The sequence below is a fragment of the Tupaia chinensis genome, unplaced genomic scaffold (genome assembly GCF_000334495.1).
Source record: "Tupaia chinensis unplaced genomic scaffold, TupChi_1.0 Scaffold000318_1, whole genome shotgun sequence".
Lineage (NCBI taxonomy): Eukaryota > Metazoa > Chordata > Mammalia > Scandentia > Tupaiidae > Tupaia > Tupaia belangeri.
The window spans coordinates 1,258,529-1,280,220 of record NW_006159811.1 but is presented as its reverse complement, the minus strand read 5'-3'; the positions used below and the strand labels follow the sequence as shown (position 1 = coordinate 1,280,220).

Genomic DNA, 21,692 nt, shown 5'->3' with positions numbered 1-21,692 from the left:
ACTGTCAATATGCAAAATCGGAGGCAGTGGGCGGGCAGGGGGCTGGGTGCAGGAGAGGGCAAGGGGCACTCACATCCCCGGCGCGCCACTCGCGGGGCTCCCTTCTGCACGTGCCCCGGGCCTCTCCCGCTCGCTCTACCAGTCTGCGGAGGGCGCGCGCCCGCGCACCGAGCTCCCGCGTTCTCTTCTTTGTTCCCGCCCACGCGAGGCCCATTTTGACGGATCGCGTTCGAGGCCCTCCGGCGGCCAATCCGCGCTGGCGCCCTACCTCCTCCGCCCCTCGGAGCGCGGTCAGAGCCGCCCCCTTTTCCTGCCCACGTGGTCTGGGCCTGCTGTCCCGCACTGCTCCCGGGTTCAGGGCCACCGGGCGATCGCCTTTTCCGCTGCAGGTTCGCGCAGGTGGTCTTTCCCACGAGCGCTTCAGGCGGCGTGCGGTGCGGGCTCCGAGGTCGCTGCGGAGCAGTGGGAAGCCCAGGACGGTGCCGGGGCGCAACGGCGCCGCTCTCCGCCCTCCCTCCTAGTAGGCCGATCCTGGTGGATTGCATCCAGCAGGGAAATGGTCGTGCTTTCGGTGCCCGCCGAAGTCACCGTGATCCTGTTAGATATCGAAGGTACCACAACCCCGATTGCTTTCGTGAAGGTGAGGGGCGGAAGGGAGCGGGGAAGTTGTGCTTTAAAATAGTTAAAGACAAATATAAAGTATTGCAGACCTTGCAGTAGAGATACAGGGCGTGGGAGAGGCGGTGTGGCTTTGCATCCTCTTGGAATAGGAGGGAGGTGGGAAGGCTGCGGCGGTTTGCAGGGTTGCTTTTCCTCGCCGCACCATCTTCTCCCTCCCGCATCCTTGCTCTCGGCTGCATGCAGACGGGTGGGGAGGGATGGAGATGGTCGTGGGTAAACGGCGGAGCAGGGCAGGATGGCCGGGGCATGGTGAAGCGAGGGACCTAGGCGCCACGCGCCTGGCAGATCAACGCCCGCTTTGTGCTCCCTCGGGCCTGGCGAGGCGGTGGCCACGCCTTGGTGTTCCTGGAGGCTTCGTCTCCAAACGGAAAGGCTGAGTGGCAAATTTGTCAGGTTGCTCTTGGCCCCTTCCCACTCCTGATAGTGGTCAAATTGCCTGCAGAGCGCTGGATCACTGAGCTATAGTAACTTCTAGAGTCCGTTTATTTTCCTTAGCAAACTATGGAAGCTTGAGGCTCGGATGGATAGCATTCCTCCTAGGATGTCACTGTTAATCAGCACGTCTCGGGCAGCCAGTGGGCTAGTGGTTAAGGTAGCCGGATCCCACGTGACCAACTGCAGTGAATGCTGGCCAGGGGCTTGAAAATCACTCCGGGTGTGAGTGCGTGCTCCAAATCCCTACCGGATGGAGAAATGGAGAAAGGATGGCGGTGTGACCACGCCCCATTGGGGAGTGCCTTCTTTCTTGACTGTCTTTGACAAGCACATGCGCCCTCTGTCAACTAAAAAAAAAAAAAGCTTTCTACACCATTTCTCGAGCTTGCAACTTTGTGTTTTATAGCAGACTCCTCTCTTATATCCTGTTCATCTGTCAGAAAAAGTAAATAGCAAATGTTAGCATGATTTTTGAAAGGACTTCTCAGGTCTGGTTGTCTATTTCAGCTTCCAGAGGTTTAATGATTTATTTCAGACACAAGTGTTAAAGGTGCTTGCATACAGTAATTGTAGAGACAGTATTTATGAAGTAGGAAAAACTCATCTTCCAGGCAACTGAACTGCCTGAGTTTTAATTCTGATTTGATTTTAACTTATTAAAGAAAAATTAACTATGAAGAATGGATGACTTTTTTTTTTTTTTTTAGGTTTTTGCCTTAGGGGTACATGTGCTCTCTGGGGGGGGAAGGAGAGAGAGACAGTGAGAGGGAATGTGATAAATCTCCCCCCAGGGGGGGGATGGCCACCCCACAATCCATTCTCCTCCCAGGATTTTGGGCATGCACACGCACATGCCCAGTGTGACTTTCAAGCCACCAGATCTAGGCCTCAAACCGTGGTGTACCATGTGGGAATTCAGCGACATAATGCTATCTGCAGGCCCCATGGAATGAATTTCTTTTTTTTTTTGGAGAGATTTTCACTGTAGGGCGCCTGCGCTTGCCAGACAGACAGAGAGAGACATAGAGACAGAAAGCGAGAAATCACCCCCCAGGGGGGATGGTCACGCCGCAATCCCTTCTCCTCCATTCTCCTCTCGGGATCTTGGGCACGCACGCACACGCGCCCAGCGTGAGTTTTAAGCCACCGGGTCTGGGATGTGAACCGCGGTCGACTACGTGGGAGTCCAGCGACATAGCCATTACGCTAACTGCTGGTTCCCTGGAATGAATTTCTTAATATAAGTTATGATATAAACTCTATGTACATTTTTAGTACTCCAAATAAAACAACCACTTAAAATTTTTTTTAGAAGATAATCGCAGTACCTTGAGATCTTAGTGAAGTTCTGAAAAATCTAGTTTGGCATTTTCTCACGTTTTTTTTTGTTCGTTTTTTTAGTTTTTTAAAGTTTTTGCCATAGAGTGTATGTGCTCCTCAGAGAGAGGAAAATTGAGAAATCACCCCCATTCCAGAGGGATGGCCATGCCACAGTCTCTCGTCCGTTCTCCTCTTGGAATTTCTGCCATATATGCACCTGGCATATTTTTTAGGCTGCCAGGTCTGGGACTTGAACCTGTGGAATCAGCATGTGGGAACCAGCACCTAAACTACCATGCCACCTGCTGGCCCCAAGGATTCCTCATTTTTGCCCTTATTATATGTACTAGCTCCATTTTGGTTTTCTCTTGCTTTCTACCATCATCACTAGACTAAGGATAATTACAGGGAAAGAAGTGATATAGTATTAGATATGCCATATTCTTAGAAAGTCAATTTGGGGAATATCATACAAATGAAGATTTTGTTATAATACATAATAATACATGTGCACCATCCACATTTTACTGATGAGGAAACTAAGGCTCTGAAAATTTGAACACGATGTCTGGGATTTGAACCCCAATTGTCTTTTTCAAAAACTTTTTGTTTATTTTTTCAGAGGTGTTTTGTTTTTGTTTTTTTTCTTTTTCTTTTTTTTTGCTATAGGGTATGTCCACTTGCCAGAGAGAGAGAGAGAGACAGAGAGACAGAAAGTGAGAAATCACTCCCCAGAGGGAATGACCATATCACAGTCCCTTCTCCGTTCTCTTGTGATCTTGGGCACACACGTACACGTGCCTGGCATGAGTTTTAAGTCACTGGTTCCGGGACTTGAATTGCAGTCGACTACATGGGAGTCCAGTGACATAACCATTACACTATATACTGGTCCCAACTTTTCTTTTTCAACCTGAAAGATAAAATGTATTCTGGGAGCAAGAGACACCCAGAGAGACAAAGGCAGTACCCCTAACATGTCCTGGCATCGCTGTCTTTCGCCGGCCTCAGAGAAACCCAGATCATAGACACACACATGGCTTGTGTACTCAGAGCAGTTTTTGACTGTGAACTTGGAATTTTCTTGGGTGGATCAGCCTCACAGAGAATTGCATTTTACTATTATGCCACTGTCCTGCTCCTCAAAAGCTTGTATTTCCATCACCACCCTCGACGTCTGAATGGGATCACAGTGTTTGTCCTATCTTTGCTTGGCTGGTGTGTGTGTGTTAAATGACACAGCTGAGATGAGAGCCCTGTAATCACTGAAAGGGCTGTAAAAGTATATGGCAACAAATGTCAATTTACGCCAGTTCTTGGTGATAGGTTTAGGAGTGAGCTCTTGGACCAGAATAACTATAATTGAGTCTTATCTAGATGTTCGGCTCTATAGTCCAAAAAATCAACCACAGTTAAAAATTGCCCTTGAAGTGCCCTTAGGAAGTCAGTACTCTTCAGAGGCTGACTTTCCATCTTAAATCAAACGCAGCCAGATTTTCCTTTAGGGTTGGAACACTTCTCTGGTGTCTTCTTTGAGCACCAGATGAAGTAGTTGGTTTGGGATTAGGTGACATAAATGAATAACATGTCATGTCAAACATTTGCCTCACATTGAGCTACTCAGACTGTAAGAGACACAAGGTAACTGAGCCTGTCCTGGTGAACCGAAGACCCTCCTTTAATGGAATGGCAAACAGATTGCCAGCACTATTACTGTTATTTTTTCCTGTTTTTTTTTTTTTTTTTGAGAGATTTTTGCTATAGGGCACATGCGTTCACCAGAAAGACAGAGAGACAGAAAGCGAGAAATCACCCCCCGGGGGGATGACCACACCACAATCCCTTCTCCTCCATTCTCCTCTCAGGATCTTGGGCACATTTGCACACGTGCCCAGAGTGAGTTTAAGCCACCAGGTCTGGGATGCGAACTGGGGTCGACTACATGGGAGTCAAGCCACATAGCCATTACACCAACTGCTGGTACCCCCTTTCCCTTTTTTTTTTTTTTTTTTTTGCTGAGGATTTAAAGTTGACTGCATATGTGATGCTGCTAAACTGTGTAATATGGAAGTGCTAACCGTCCAGGATATGTTATGGAATTCTACAGAATCTTCCCATTTCGGGAAATGTTGTTCTCTTGGGCCTGTACTTTGTCAGGGCATGCCTTCAGCCTGGAGGCTCCAAGCAGCATCAAACATGCTTTTACTTACCAGCGCCAACTGCTGGTGCCCCCTTTCCCTTTTTTTTTTTTTTTTTTTGCTGAGGATTTAAAGTTGACTGCATATGTGATGCTGCTAAACTGTGTAATATGGAAGTGCTAACCGTCCAGGATATGTTATGGAATTCTACAGAATCTTCCCATTTCGGGAAATGTTGTTCTCTTGGGCCTGTACTTTGTCAGGGCATGCCTTCAGCCTGGAGGCTCCAAGCAGCATCAAACATGCTTTTACTTACCAGCTGTTATATCTTATTTTCTCTGAGTCATAGAATTGTCGATTTTTTAGAGCAGGAAAGGATCCTAGCTAGGGTCATCTAGTGATTGTTGCAAGCAGCTCATTTCTCATAGGAGAAATTGGTATCTGGGGAGGCGTCCTGGGTGAAGATCATCACAGCTTGGTGGTAGCAAAGCAGCAGACCCTCACTTTCCTTAGAAGTTCCTTCTGCAGGTCAGAAGGTGGTGGTGTGGTGGTTAAAGCGCTGGACTCCCACATGGCCAACCATGGTATGAGTCCTGGACCCGGAAACTTGAAACTCATGCCTGTGTGCATGAGTTGCATATGCATGTGTGCCCAAAATCCCAAGAGCACAATGGAGGTGAAAGGACTGTGGTGTGGCCATCCTCTCAGCGGATAATTTCTCACCTTCTTTCCCTCTCTCTCTCTCTCTCAGTCTCCCTTGTAAGCACATGTGCCCTATAGCAAAAATCTCTTCAAAAAAAAAAAGAAGTTCCCACTGCATCTCCATCCTTCGTAGCTACCTGTCTTGTCCTCATGCCTCTGGAAGTTTTTTAATTTTTGTTTTCTTCAGCTACTAACATCCTCTGCAATGGTGATCTCCCAACGTTTTTTGGTTATGTATACCATGAGCAGAATTGGAGCAGGCACTGCCAATGTAAATTATACATTATATATAAATATTACATACTCGTATTAAGTTACAAAATAAATTGGAATTTAAAGATGAGATGAAAATTATGTAAACAATTATGACTGTGTTTCTTATCCCATTGGATCAGCTTGCGTGTCCCTGGGATATATGCAGCCTCTCGATCTTTGTCCTTGTCATTTTCTGACTTTGTGCATTGTGTTATTCTAATGTGTTTAGCCTAACAGCCTATGAATTAACACCATCATCAATTCTCGTGGTTAACCTATTTAGGAACCTTCAACTATGGTTTCTGAGTTTAAGGAGAATGATCTCTTGTATAGTAAAATGTTTTCTATTTGGTGGCGCTAATTAGATTCTGTAAAGTTGCTCTGTACACAACATTAGTGAATTACTGAATCCTTGACTCTAGAGAAAATAGCTATGCCCCTATGAGCCTTTGGCTACATTGTTGACAACTGATCAATAGTTTTATGTTTGTTTCTGTTTACCTAATTTATATTGACTCGGTAACACTGAACGCCCAGCCAGCTGCACTGTAACTGGTGCCTTATACCAGGAGCTTAATATACTTGTCCCCACAGGCATGTCATGGCCTTCTTGAGTTTAGGAATACCAGACTGCACTTTAGCACTTCACCAATGAAAAGCACAAAAATACCAGAAAATGTGACATTAAAGAGACCCCAGAGAGGACATTTCTTTACAGTGAGGGAGCTGAAACCAGAAGGCAGAGCATCACCTTATCAGACCGTAGCCGGGAATCTGTGCATCGTTCAATTAAAATTTTTTCCAACCATGCAACATGTCTGAAAATGACCTCAAAAGTGTCATGAGTGAGTGTTGATTATGGGGTTACAAATAAATTTAAATAGGAGAACTTGCCAATAAGGAATCCACGAATACTGAGGATTATAGGGTATGTGGTAGCATGTTCAAGGATGGGCATGGACTTGCAGCACTCTGGATGAGCACTTGGTTCCTCTGCGTGTCAGCTGCGTGATGTATGGCAAGGTAATTGTTCTCTCAGTCTCGGCATCTTCACCAAAATGGAGAGTATGTCTATCTTGTGAGGTTTGATTTTGTTTTTGTCAGAGGGTGCATGTGTTTGCAGGAGAGAGAAGGAGAAAGGGAAAGTGAGAAATGACCCCCTGGGGGGCTGGCCATGCCACAGTTCCTTCTTCCAGAATTTTCGGCACTCAACACACACACACACACACGTCCAATGTGAGTTTCGGGTTTTTTTTTGAGAGGTTTTTGCTATAGGGCGCGTGCGCTCGCCAGACAGACAGAGACAGAGAGACAGAAAGCAAGAAGTCACCCCCCCAGGGGGGATGGCCACGCTGCAATCCCTTCTCCTCCATTCTCCTCTTGGGATCTTGGGCATGCACGCACACGCGCCCTGCGTGAGTTTTAAGCCACCAGGTCTGGGACTCGAACCGCGGTCAACTACATGGGAGTCCAGCGACATAGCCATTACGCTAACTGCTGGTCCCCCAATGTGATTTTCAAGCTTCCAGTCCAGGGCCCGAATTGTGGTCAACCATGTGGGAGTTGAGAGCCTTTACACTATGCCACCCCTGTGAGGCTTTTGTTGTGGGCATTTTCTAAATACTTAACTATGTAGCCCTCAACAAAGAAAAAACTATTTTTTCGGTGTGTGTATTTGTGCATGTGTGCGTTCATGTGTGTGAAGGTGTTTTAGATGGCGTCTTACTGTGTTATATCCCCCCCCCCGCCTCCGCCTCCTAAGTAGCTGGGATTACAGATGCATCCCGTGGCCTTTTGGAATGGAGGGGTAGTCATATCGGGTCTCCCACAGCCAGCCAAGCAGCAGTGTCTAGCACTGCACAACCACGGCTGGGCCAAAAATAACCTCCCTTTTTAAGTAAGTCACTTTACTTATGTCAGTATCCATCCATCATCCTAACAAAACTCGCCTAGAAATAATGGAGGGGGAGTGGTTTTTCATGTGTGCCTTAGGATGACATTTTGTGCTTGAAAATAAAACCATTCCAGTAATTAAGAACTTGGGCCCTGTAGCTCAGTGGTTTAAAGACTATGTATTTGGAGCTGGGTCCCTCTGACTGACTGTGGTTCAAATCCTGGCCCTGATGGTTTGAAAATCATGGTGGGCAGGTGTGTGTGTGTCCATGCTGTAAAGCCTGATGGGAGGGAGAAATGAAAGAAAAAGGTGTGACTATGCCTTATCGAGGTGCTTTCTCTATTTGGTGAGTGTGTGTGTCCTCTGACAATCTTAAAAAAATCTTTCATTAAGAGAACATAAACCTGGTTAGAATATTTTTATTTAAAATATAAGGGGCATGGTGAGTACCTTTGCAAACCCATAGATAAGCATACTATGACTTTCTATCTGTGCTTCTCAGACTTTAATGTGTGTACTGATCATCTGAGGTTCTTGCTAAAATATAGTTTCCAATTCAGAGCATCTCGGGTGGGACTAGTGCTGATTTTTTAACTAGCTCTTATTTGATGCTGATGCTGCTGGCCCATGGACCATACTGTGAGAAGTTAAAATTTATAGGGACCAGCAGTTAGCGTAATAGCTATGTCGCTGGACTCCCACGTAGCCAACTGCGGTTCGAGTCCCGAACCCGGTTGCTTAAACTCACGCCAGGTGCGTGTGCATGTGTGCCTAAGATGCCGAGAGGAGAATGGAGGAGAAAGGATTGCGGCATGACCATCCCCCCAGGGGGTGATTTCTCACTTTCTGTCTCTCTGTCTCTCTCTGTCTGGCGAACGCACGCACCCTATAGCAAAAACCTCTCCAAAAAAAGAAAAAAAATTTACACAAATTCATAAGTTCTATCCATGGATAGGCTTGTTAGCACCCCTCTTTTCTAACAGCTCATATAGGGTAATAAAACAGACCTTCTAAGAGAGTATAGATCAGTTAGAGGAAGTTTGCAATCATTAACACAATCAGAAGTTTAAGAATGATTTTATTTAACTTTATTTATGTATTTATTTTATTTGACCGGAGAGGGATAGAGCATGAGAGAGAGAAGGAAAGTGAGAAAGCAAACCATCAGGTCCAGGACTCAAACCGTGGTCAACCATGTGGGAGTCCAGCGCCTTCAACCACCATACCACCAGCCGGCCCCCAGAACCAGAACTTTTTAGAAGTCAGATTGATTGTGGATCAATAAGGCTGTATTAAAAACTGAGTGAGATAATGAAATAAGTCTTATTAGAAAACATAACATGGGGCAAGTGGCCACTTCCCCAGCTTTTGCAAATCATCTTCTAAAACTGAACTAGAAATGTAAAGCAATGCATCTTTCTTAAAGGCCAAATAGAAAGATAAGAGAATTCTTTGTACATGCAGGAAAGCAAGATGAGAGGTTACACATTCCTGACAAATCTCCAGTGGATTCCTCCTAACCACCACCTTGTGTTGATTTTTAGATAATTTGTTACCATTAAATATTTAATTGAATGTGTGTACACTAGGGGCCTATATAATAAGCCTTTGGGTGTTTTGGCAGATGGGCAGCTAAACAGTACCTCCTTGTTAATAAACCCATTATATTATATATATTGTGGTTGTAACAAATTACCAAAAATTTAATGGTTTAGAACAATAAAGGAGCTGGCCCCATAGAGCAGCTGTTAAACATTGTTCATAGGGAACTGGATCCCACCTGGCTGACAGCAGTTTCAATCCTTTCCCAGGCAGTTGAAGAACACCCTGGGCCCATGTGCTTGTGTGCCCTAAATCCTGATGGGATGGAGGAAAATGGTTACAGTGTGACCGTATCTTCTGGCAATACAAAAAATGTTTTAAAACTTTTTTTTTTTAGAATTACTTTATTTGGGGGTTGGCAGGTGGCATGGTGGTTAAGGTCGCCAGACTCCTTCATGGCTGACCGGAGTTCCAGTCCTGGACCTGACAGCTTGCTTTCCCACTTTACTTCTTTCTCTTTCTCTGTCTTTCTGTGGTCAACTTCAAAAACAAAAAAATAGTAATAAAAATATAATTAAATAAAGAATTTTTATTTAACTTTATTTAATTTTAATTCGACCAGAGAGGGACAGAGTGAGAGAGAGACAGAGACAGAGAAAGAGGGAAAGTGAGAAAGCAAGCCACCAGGTCCAGGACTCGAACTGTGGTTGGCCACATGGGATTCCAGCACCTTTAACCACTATGCCACCCACAAAAATATTTAAAACAAAAAAAAATTTTAAAGAATTACTTTTTATTTAACTTTATTATTATTTTCCAGTTTGATCAGACAGCGACAGAGAGAGAGAGAGAGAGAGAGAGAGAGAGAGAGAGAGAGAAAGTGAGGAAGTAACCCACCAGATCTGAGACTTGAACTGCAGTCAGCCACATGGAAGTCTTGTGCCTTTAACCACCATGCCACCTACCCACCCCAAAAATTATTTTTTTAAAAACTATACATTTTAAATAAACATTGTAATAACCTTACAGTTCTAGGTTTCAGAACTCAAATGGATCTCACTGAGTTGAAATTAAAGTGTCAGAAGGGTCCTGTTCTTCCTGGAGATTCTAGGGGAAGTTTTATTCCTTGCCTTTTCCAGTTTACGGAGGCCGCTGAAGTCCTTCATTCATGGTCCCTTCCTCTACCTTCAGAGCCAGTGCTATAGCACCTTCAGGTCAATCCCTTGCTTTGACTCCAACCCTCGTATTTTCCTCTTTGAATGATAAGCATTTATGATTATATCAGACCCAGCCAAGTAATCCAGGATAATCTTCCCATTTCAAGAGCCTTCATTTAATCCTATCTTTATATTCCCCCCAACACCCAAACTCTCTTTTGTCATTCCCAGGTTTCAGGGATTTGGGTATGAATATTTGGAGGTAGAGGGCTATTTCACCCTACCACACTTGGTGAATGCTCACATTTTTTTGATTTAGATACGTATGTACGTATATACATACACAAATGCTTTCCTTATTCCTGATGCCGTGTGCACACATACGTCACAAAGTGGGAGAGGGGAGAGGAGAGCACTGGCTCCAGGGTCAGCTCTGGCAGAATCCTCTTCCTTCTGTAGTCTGCCCGGTTGGCTCCTGGGCACCGCACACATGCCTGGCATGTTTCAGGCCGGCCTGACCAGGGATTTGAAACGTGGTCATCAGGTGGCATCTGGTGTCTCTTCAGCAGTGCATCACTGCTGTGTCGGGGAAGTCAGCCACAGAAAACATCCCTGACTAATGGATACCTTTAAAGATTCTTGGCTATCCAGGAATCACACATCCTAGCAGTTTCACTGTTTTTTTTTTTTTTTAATTTATCATTTATGGCATTGGATATGATATTTTTTAAAGGAATTGTTTTATTTAACTTTATTTATTTATTTAACTTTGACCAGAGAGGGACAGAGAGAGAAAAAGCAAACAAGCCACCAGGTCCAGGACTCGAACCACGGTCGGCCATGTGGGAGTCCAGTGCCCTTAACCACCACACCACCTACTGGCCCCAAATATGACATTTTAAAAAAAGATTTAACAGGTTTTTTTGAAAAGACTGTTTTGGTCACAGATTGTGGTAGTATGGAAATAGTTAAGATTGTTTAGGGGCTGGAATTTAGGCTTACAGAATGACATATTTTGCTTTGAGCAAGACTAGGGGAAGGCAAGATATCTTAAATTGACCTTATTGCTAGAAAATAAAAATTAAGGACACAAATCTTTTCTTTCTTTCTTTTTTTTTTTTTGAAAAATTTTTGCTAGAGGGCATGAGCGCTCACCAGAGACACAGAGAGAGAGAGAGAGCAAGAAGTCAACCCCCTAGGGGGATGGACACATCACAATCCTTTTTCTTCCTTTCTTCTCTTGAGATTCTGGGCATGCATGCACATGTACCTGGCGTGAGTTTCAAGCCGCTGGGGCTGGGACTTGACCCGTGGTTGACCATGTGTGAGTCCAGCAGTTTAGCCATTACACCATCTGCTGGTCCCAAACACACAAATCTTGATCTTATAATATTTATTTGAAATAGTGAATACCTATTTAATTAAAAATCAAGTCGATGAAGATTTTTATTGATTTTTGTATGTTTGTATGCTTTCCATGACATTTGTTTAATAAATTCTGTTTGCTATATTTTATGTTAAAGCACTTTTAGAAATACAACAGTTAAGGGATTACAGCTGGCCATCCCCCCCAGGGGGTGATTTCTTACTTTCTGTCTCTCTGTCTCTCTGTCTCTCTGGCGAGCGCACGCACCCTATAGCAAAAACCTCTCCAAAAAAAAAAAAAAAAACAGTTAAGTCACTCTTGATTGTTTAACAATGCTCATAACTTATTCTTTCATGTTCCTTTATATTCCAATAATATATTGGCTCATTGGAAAAGTCATGACTTTTTTCCTTTCTTTTTTCTTTTTTGGAGAGGTTTTTGCTATAGGGCATGTGCACTCGCCAGACAAACAGAGAGAGACAGAGAGACAGAAAGTGAGAAATCACCCCCCGGGGGAATGGCCATGCTGCAATCCCTTCTCCTCTCTTCTCCTCTCGGAATCTTGGGCATGCACACACACGTTCCCGGCATAAGCTTAAGCCACCCAGTCTGGGACTCAAACCACCGTCGACTACGGGGGAGTCCAGCAACATAGCCGTTACGCTAACTGCTGGTCCCAGGAAAAGTCATGACTTTTTGGCGTAGGAAAATAGAGACAAATAAGCCAATATTTTAGGGAATAATAACTGGGGAATTTTTTTTTTTTTTAAAGAGGTTTTTGCTATAGGGCGCATGCGCTCGCCAGACAGACAGAGAGAGACAGAGAGACAGAAAGCAGGAAATCACTCCCCAGGGGGGATGGCCACACCGCAATCCCTTCTCCTCCTTTCTCCTCTTGGGATCTTGGGCATGCACGCACACATGCCCGGCTTGAGTTTAAGCCACCGGGTCCGGGACTCGAACCACGGTCGACTACGTGAGAGTCCAGCGACATAGCCATTATGCTAACTGCTGGTCCCTCCAATAACTGGGGAATTTGAAGCTCACATTTTTCTTATGAAAAATCCTATATTAATTTATAGACTTTCTAGAAAGAGTCTATATTGTCTGATAGTTATCTTCCAACTTTGGTTAAACATCCGTTCGATAATTATTGTAACCTCTAATGTTCTCAGTGCTGAGAAGTATATGATGCTCACTCTGCCCTCAATATGAAAAAGCTAGAACTCACAGGGGACAACAAAGAAGAAGCTTGCTTTCACCTGTGCTGTTTATTATTATTTTTTTTTCAGAGTTTTTTTTTGCTATAGGGCCCATGATCTGAGGTTGGTAAGTCTGAGGGCTGATCATAGCATTAGGACCCTGTTAGGGGATGATGTCTGTCTGTCTTGCTCATGGAAGAAACAAATAAATTTAAACAAAACCAAAATATTGGGTCATCAGACAAGTCATGATGGATTTTTGCATTACAAAAAAAAAAAAAAAACCAGAAAAATCCATCATGAGTTGTCCGACAATCCAATACAAGACTGATCCAAATGGAAGGTTCTAGGTTTATGTCTGGAGACCTCTCTGAGTATGCCAGGTGTGCCAGTAGCCATGAGCAGGGGCTGGCTGAAGCTCGGGGTGGATTGCAGTATGAAGACCTTGTTGGGAGTGCAGTCTTCTGCCTTTTGCTCCCTCATGCAGGTAAAGTAAATAAAGGTCTGTCAGAGTAACCTGTGGCCTGGTAGTTAAGGTGGCTGGATCCACATGACCTATCTTACAGTTCGAGTCCTGGACCCTGCAGCTTACAAAACATGTCAACCACCTGTGCATGCATGGCATGAAAATCCTGAAAGAAGTGAGAAATGGAGGATTGCAGCATGACTGTGACTCTTGGGGGTGCTTTCTTACTTTCCTTCTCTCTGCCTGCAAGCACACACGTCCTCTGACAAATTAAAAAAAATAAGTTTATTAGTAAGGTAAAGGGAATCTCTTGCAGAAAAAGAAAGCTGTGAATTTTAGCTCTTTATTTTCTTTTAGGTTAAGAATGCACTTTATTGAGGTTATACAAGACTTTCTTTGCTGAGTATGCTGAAAAATTTTGCCTTCTCATGTTGTTTATATGCTTCCAAATCTGCTGAATTATCCAGTATTTACTGGGATGCCACACAAGAACAAGCAAATGAATGACTTCTTTATTTTCTTGGGGCAGGTGAAATTTGAATAAGGAACTGTGAAGGGAGGAAAAACTTCAGTTCTATCATTATTTAAAAAGTCACAGTAACTTTCTTGTGTTGCATATTTTCATTTGGAAGTTGACTTTAGACATAAGTATTTGTAAGTATTTAAAAATGATAATTATGTAAGCAAACCTTTGTCCCAGTCACTGAAATGCATACTGAAAACACCGGTTGGTTCCTATTGACCTATTAGCTACATCCTAACCACAGCATTTCTCAGGCTGTTAACATGAATGAAAAAAAAAAGTTTTTGCCAGTTTTTTCTTCTTTTTTATGCCCTGCTCACTATTTTTTAAAAAAATATTTATTTATTATCATTATTTTTCAATTTTGACCAGAGAGGGACAGAGAGAGAGAGAGAGCGAGAGAGAGCAAGCTGCCAGGTCTGGAACTCAAACCGTGGTTGGCCATGGGGGTCCAGGGCCTTTAACCACCATGCAACCTGCTGGCCCCTTGCCTTGCTCTCTCTTTTTAAGAAATGTAATGATCCAGAAGCTTGCAGGGAAGCTGAAAGAGAAGAGAGGTAGAAAGCATGTCTCTCTCAGTGGTTTTCAGAGTGTTACCAGCACTCCACAAAGCAGGGTTTCAGGCCTACTCGGGATATTATTAATCAGAATAGATGTGTGTTTTGGGACCAGCAGATGGCATAGCCCTTACGTCACTGAATTCCCACATGGCTGACCGTGGTTCAGATCTTGGACCCAGTGGCTTCAAACTCATGCAGGCTTATGTGCGTGTATGCTCAAGATCCCAGGAAGAGAATGGAGAAGGAACTGTAGTGTGGCCATCCACTCTGGGGGCTGATTTCTTGCTTTCTGTCTCTCTCTGTCTCTCTGGTGAGCACATGCTCCCTATAGCAAAAACTTTCTCCAAGGAAAAAAAAAAGAATTTGGTATGTGTTTTGTTTGGCATAAATAGCACGTTGGTGCCTCATGAAATAAAGACTCTTTTTGTTACACTTAGTGAATCCTCACTCAAGGAATAGTGTTGTTTATTTTTAGGACCTGGGGTGGAATGGAAACATTTGAAAACCTCTGGCTTATACAGAAGCTATACACTGAGGTGACCCTACCTAAGAGCCTTTCTCTCTCTATTTTTTTTAAAGAATTATTTTATTTAACTATTTATTCATTTATTTTAATTTGACCAGAGAGAGACAGTGAGAGAGGGTAAGCGAAAAAGCAAGCCGCCAGGTCCGGGACTCAAACTGCGATTGGCCATGTGGGAGCCCAGCACCTTTATCACCACGCCACCTGCTGTCCCCTCCAAGAGCTTTTTTCTGTCCTCACTATTCTCTCTGTGTAGAACATCCTGTCCTGTAGTCTCTGAGTTAATCCTATTCACCTTTGGTGATTCTCAGACATCTTTGTTGTGCACTTCTAAAGAAGGAAAAGTAAGAAAGGCAAATAGCAGCCAGCTGGTGGCATGGTGGTTAAGGTTGCTGGATCCCACATAGCTGACTCAGTGGTCCAAGTTTTGGACCCGGCAGCTTGACAAACACATGGGCAGGTGCATGTGCATTTGTACCCAGAATCTCCCGAGAAGAATGAGAAAGTGAAGTGAAGGGATTGTGGTGTGGGTATCCCCTCCCCACCCGGGGGGGGGGATTTCTCACTTTCTCTGGTAAGTGCTCATGCCCTATAGCAAAAACAAAACAAAACAAAACAAAACAAATAAAGGCAACTAATATATTATTTATTAGTACTCTTAGGAAAAAACTTGTATCTCATAGGCCCCCTGGAAAAAGGTCTCAGCTACTCTTGAAGGGGGGGGGTCTTGTGCCACACTGAGAACCATTGTTTTAGATTTGAGGTCTGCAGTCATTTCTCCAGTGAAGCCTTCCCTGACCTCCCTCATAAGTCAGATGTTCTTACTTTATGCCCTAATAGTGCTGTGTATCTCTTATCTGTAGTATTTATTAAAGCATTCTTAATAAATAAGTCAATGTCTACTTCTACTTTGAGACTCCTTGAGTTCAGAGATCATGTATGGTTTTGTTCATAATTATATCTCCAGCTTTTAGCTCATAGCCTGCACTATGCTGGGCATCCAGTAAAAAAAAAGTGAGTGAACTATATATATATATGGAGAAACACACACATGCAGAGAGAAAGTGCCCACTAATGGGGCCTGGTCACACGACCATGGGTTTTCCTTCAGATTGGCATCCCATTGGATTCTAGGCAGGCTTATCCAGCCAGTATGGGTTTCTTTTTTCTCATTATTGTTTTAGGGTGTGTACGTGAGAAAGAGAGAGAGAGAAAGTGAGAAATCACTCCCCAGAGGAATGGCCATGCTGCAATCTCTTCTCTAGTCCCCTCTAGATATTGGGCATGCACACACACATGCCTGATGTGATTTTCAAGTTGCAGGGTCCAGGACTTGAACTGTGCAGTCAGCCATGAGGGATCCAGTACCTTAACCTCCATACCACCTGCTGGCCTGAGCCAGTATGTTCTTCAAGCTGCCAGGCTGGACTAGAGCCCTGGTGGGGAATGTTCACAGTACCATCTGTTGTGTTATGGGGATGGCCTGAGTGAATAAATTTAAACAAGCAGTTCCTTTAATTCAACTCAGTTATAGAGTTTCCCTTAAAATGGAAGGCCTTCTCTGAATTGTGTACTTGGGTTCTACACTCACAGACCACACTCATTTTCTGCTTTTCTGGACTCTAGCTATTCCAGAACTGTTGCAGATCCTGCAGAACCACTGCTCCTTGTGTTTGCACAGCTTTCTGCCCATGCCCTTCTTACCCCACACATCATACCACAGTACGATTCTTTTTTTTACCTACCATTCCCCCTGACTAGCTTTCTTTTTTTGGGGAGAGGTTTTTGCTATAGGGCGCATGCGCTTGCCAGAGAGACAGAAAACAAGAAATCACCCCCCAAGGGAGATGGCCACACTGCAGTCCCTTCTCCATTATCCTCTCGGGATCTTGGACACGCACACATGCACACGTGCCCAGTGTGAGTTTAAGCCACCAGGTCTGGAACTTGAACCGTGGTCGACTACATGGGAGTCCAGTGACATAGCCATTATGCCAACTGCTGGTCCTCTCTGACTAGCTTTCTTAAGCTTTTTGGCCATAGAGACTGTGACTTCCAATCCCATTCTCCATGTCACACTAGGGATTTGCATATTTGGGCACATAATAGATACTAAAACAGGGCCAGCAGGTGGCATGGTGGTTAAAAGTGCTGGATTCCCACATGGCTGACTGCAGTTTGAGTCCCAGACCTGGTGACTTACTTTCTCACTTTCTCTTTCTCTCTTTCTCTGTCTCTGCTCAAATTAAAGAAAAATAATAACAACAAAAGGAAACAAATAAATAATTCTTTAAAAAATACTAAAATAATTGTTGAATGCACCACAATTTGATTTGAAAAGATTCATATGCTATAGTTTTAAGTAAATGTAGAAATGCTGGCCGTAGAGAAATCATGTTCCCCATGCATAGATTGCTGATAGGTTATTCATTACTGAATTATTTCTTATAGGATACTCTTTAGATAGCCTGAACAGCAAGAGGGAGTCATGGTGATCAGGGTTTGGAATGTGTATCATGCACGGAAGGCATTCAGTCAGCAGCTGTTTGAGTTTCAAGTCCTGTGGTGTGTGTCCGAGATAAAGCTGTGAGCAGGGCACACTTGATCCAGGCCTTCAAGGACTTGTGGTCTAGCAATTTAGTTCAGGAGTCAGCAGACTTTGTGTAAAGGGCCGGAGAGTAAGTATTTTAGACTTTGCAGGCTAGATGCGCTCACTCACAGATACTAACTCTGTCAATTGTGGCCCTAATGTAGTCAGAAACGTTTTATAAATAAATGAGTGTGATTGTGTTCAATAAAACATCGTTTGAAGAAATAGGCAGTGAGGGGCCAGCAGGTGACATGGTGGTTAAGGTGCTGGACTCCCACATAGCGGACCATGGTTTGAGTCCCAGACTTGGTGGCTTGCTTTCTTACTTTCTCTCTCTTTGGTAAGTTGCATATGCCCTATAGCAATTAAATAATAATGATAATAGTAATAATACAATTGAATAAATAAATTTTTTTTGGAGAGGTTTTTTTGCTATAGGGCACGTGCACTTGCCAGACAGACAGAGAGAGACATAGAGACAGAAAGCGAGAAATCACCCCCCCAGAGGGGATGGTCACGCCGCAATCCCTTCTCCTCCATTCTCCTCTCGGGATCTTGGGCACGCACGCACACACGCCCGGCGTGAGTTTTAAGCCACCAGGTCTGGGACACGAACCGCGGTCGACTATGTGGGAGTCCAGCGACATAGCCATTATGCTAACTGCTGGTTCCCAATAAATAAATATTTTAAAAAGAGGTTTTAAAAATGCTGTGGACAGATTTGGCCTATGGGTGTATTTTGCAGACTCTTGGTCTAGTTGTTTGTTTGTTTCTTGCTCTCTCTTTCTCTGTCTCAGAACAAAAAAAGGCCAAAGGAGGCCTCTTGGGTGCATTGGGTTCCTTGAACTTCATTTTTGTTTCCCCTTTAGGAGGGATGTAAGTTTTCATTTCTCTTTCGTAACAGGCCTTGCCCGTCTTTGCCATATCTTCAAACTTTCCTTTTTCTCTTTTTTTTTTTTTTTGGAGAGATTTTCGCTATTAGGGTACTTCATTTTTGTTTCCCCTTTAGGAGGGATGTAAGTTTTCATTTCTCTTTCGTAACAGGCCTTGCCCGTCTTTGCCATATCTTCAAACTTTCCTTTTTCTCTTTTTTTTTTTTTTTGGAGAGATTTTCGCTATTAGGGTGTGTGCGCTCGCCTGACAGAGAGAGACAGAGAGACAGAAAGCGAGAAATCACCCCCAGGGGGGATAGTCATGCTGCCGTCCCTTCTCCTTCATTCTCTTGGCATCTTGGGCACGCACACACACATGCCCGGCGTGAGTTTTTTAAGAGTTTTTTAAGCCACCAGGTCTGGGACGCGAACCGCGGTCGACTATGTGGGAGTCCAGCGACATAGCCATTACACTAACTGCTGGTTCCCAAACTTTCCTTTCTCTTTAGCAGACATGGGTCTTCCACCTCTCTGAGTACTTCTCAGAAAACTCTGAGAGGTTGACTGAAGCAACTGGGTGCTTCTTCTTGTGCTCCTCCCGGCAAGTTTGCACAAAGAATACATTTGATGACATTTTGCCTCTCAGCTTCTTATGATCTCCTTTGCCCATGGTTAGTTATCTTTGCTCCGGTGCTGTCTCTATGGAGCTCAATACTGCGGTGGCTGTTGAGAAGCCTTTTAAATTCAGTGTGTGAGCGTCAGGTCTCGCTTCTCTGTAACTCCCATTTCTAGGTCCCACCATTCACTCTGTCTTAAAAGCCCTGGGTTTGGTGTATCCAATTGTCAGCTGGAGAGTAAGGTTTCCAAGTGTGTGACAGCTGGTGACTGCTGTGTCTACACTGTAATCAGGCATACAGAGAAGGCTCAGCCTTACCTTGTAACACATTCGTAACCAAATACAGAGTTCTCAATTTGTACAGAATAGTTAGAATAGTCTATTAAAATTATGAAGCATGAGGACCAGAAGATGGCATAGTGGTTACGTTGCTAGACTCCCACATGGCTGACTGCAGTTTGCGTCTCAGACCTGGCGGCTTAAAACTCACACCGGGCACATGTGCGGGCATGTCTAGGATCCTGAGAGGAGAATGGAGGGGAAGGGATTGTGGTGTGACCATTGCCCCCTCGTGAATGATGATTTCTTGCCTTCTGTCTCTGTCTCTCTGGCGTGTGCATAGCAAAAATCTCTCTAAAAAAATTGTGAAACATGAAAAAAAAGACTTCTTAAGGATTTAAACATTGCATTATTTTCTTTGAGTCCTCATCTTCTGAAATAATCATTGAAATATCCCTGTGGAGTATAAAGAAATAATGTAATTTGACAGAATGTGATTTACCAGTATAAATTTGCCATATTTGGCTTTATGATTATATTCCAGGAAAGCAGAAAAGCAAAAAGCAGAAAAGCAAAACTCAATAAGGAAATAGTCTGCTATTAATTTTCAATATTTGTCCCATAAACATCCCAGAGTAGGGAACATTTATGTCAAGTCCTTTGCACCTTGATTTAATAGATTTTCTTTCTTTCTTTCTTTAACAGTGGACACAGGCAGCCTGAGCCAAACAACTTGTGCCACAACTTGAGCCACCCAGACAATTTGGGGCGTTAGCTATAGCGTTAGTGTTTGCGTTAGCATTAGCGTTAGCGATAGCGTTTGCGTTAGCGATAGCGTTTGCGTTAGCGTTTGCGTTAGCGATAGTGTTTGCGTTAGCGTTTAGCGATAGCGTTTGTGTTAGCGATAGCGTTTGTGTTAGTGTTAGCGTTTTTAATTTATTTTTATTCATGAGGAGGCATCTTCAGGTTTCTAGGAAAGTCAGACAGGAAAAATTCCTATGGACAAAAGGCATGGTTATTTCCAAATAGTCAATTAATTTAAAAGGTAAATTTTAGAGTTTTATTTATTTATTTATTTTTTAAATTTTAAAAATTTATTAATTTATTTCTTTTTTAACATTAATACACTATACATCATTACAGTATACAAAATGAATTTTTCATCCAAAATACACTGTCCGTTAGCTCAATCAAGCACATCAACATACATGTTATCAACAAACAGTTTTTCATTTCTTATGTCTTGTATATTTTGCGTTTTTTTGTTTGTTTGTTTGTTTGTTTTTTTGCCATCCTTGATTCCCTATCCCTAACCCTCTGCCCTGTCCAACCCTCCTCCCATTGTCTCTGGTATTCATGATTGCTTTCTATGCCTATTCCCCCCTCCATTTAATTGATTTGCTAATGAACTTAATTTGTCTAAATATTTGCAATAGCAAGCACAGCTGATATATACATACACAAGAATCCATGTCTGACTTTAGGCATAAACCTCAGTGAGTAGAATGAACATACTATAAAATAGTACCTAGGTGGGGCTATATAGCTTACTGTGGTCATCAAATACACAGTTTTTTCTTTAAACTGTGGTAACAGTTTTAGTATTTTTTTCTCTGATTTTTTTTTTTTTTTAATTTACATTCATTCTCTGAGCATCATCACAACATACTAAATGTGGTTTCCCCTCTAAACTGCATAGTGGCTTAATCATGCATGTTATCATCCATAAAATTCCATTACTACTTTCATATATATATGTTTTTTACCCCATGTTTGACCTTCTGCCCTATTTCACTCTCTTGTTACACTATTTCTGCTGTCTACAGTTGTCTTCAGTTCCTTTTCCCCCAACATTTTGTTCACCACACCATATCATAAGTAATCTAACTACTTTCAATAGCAAGTTCAGCTGGTGGTTTCAAGAAAGGCAGTTTTGAACTGGTAAGGTTATTTCCTTGAAATTTGAAGCCTAGAAACAGGTTGGTATTTTGTTCAAATAGTTGGTACATGAATCTATTGACAGCTCAAGATAGGATAAAAATCCTTAAAACCAGACAACAAAGCTTAGAAGAAAAGCAGCAGTATCTTAGTCAAGTCAGAGAATGCTGTTTCATCAGTTCAGACTCATGTACTTAATCTCTCTGTCTGGCTCATATATCCACAGCAACAGTTTTCAAAAGAGTTCCACTGCTTTGTTACAGTTAGCTAAGGTGAGACTGTAGAACTGGAGCTTGTGCCACTGGCAACAGCTAACGTGTTTTTTGTGTTTTTATTCTTTCATCCAGGACATTTTATTTCCTTACATCAAAGAAAACGTTAAGGAGTACCTGCAGACACATTGGGGAGAAGAGGAGTGCCAGCAGGATGTCTATCTTTTGAGGAAACAGGTCGGGACATTTCTCTTCCACATTCCTGAGTGTCTTAGAACAGAAAAGATGCCTAGAGACTTCGACTGTGCTCTGAGCCTATTGTCAAGTGTGTGCCCCAGATTCATAGGGGATGGGAGCTGCAGTGACTGGCCTGCTCAGGAATTCACAGTATATAATTAAAACGCCAGATCATGACAGTTTG

The 21,692-nt window shown here is 43.3% G+C and overlaps 2 protein-coding genes across 2 annotated transcripts in view; one reads left to right on the top strand and one right to left on the bottom strand.

Moving 5' to 3' along the window:
• HNRNPDL (heterogeneous nuclear ribonucleoprotein D like) overlaps positions 1 to 545 on the bottom strand; it is a 24,789-nt gene extending 24,244 nt beyond the window's left edge. The window contains exon 1 of the mRNA XM_027773016.1: positions 74 to 545. Coding sequence (XP_027628817.1) covers positions 74 to 545 — 472 coding nt within the window. The remainder of the gene's footprint in view (positions 1 to 73) is intronic.
• The window catches only part of ENOPH1 (enolase-phosphatase 1), a 39,955-nt gene continuing 18,783 nt past the window's right edge, over positions 521 to 21,692 (top strand). Inside the window, exons 1-2 of the mRNA XM_006151439.3 lie at positions 521 to 640; positions 21,407 to 21,508. Of these exons, the coding sequence (XP_006151501.1) occupies positions 557 to 640; positions 21,407 to 21,508 (186 nt within the window). The 5' untranslated portion in view covers positions 521 to 556. The remainder of the gene's footprint in view (positions 641 to 21,406; positions 21,509 to 21,692) is intronic.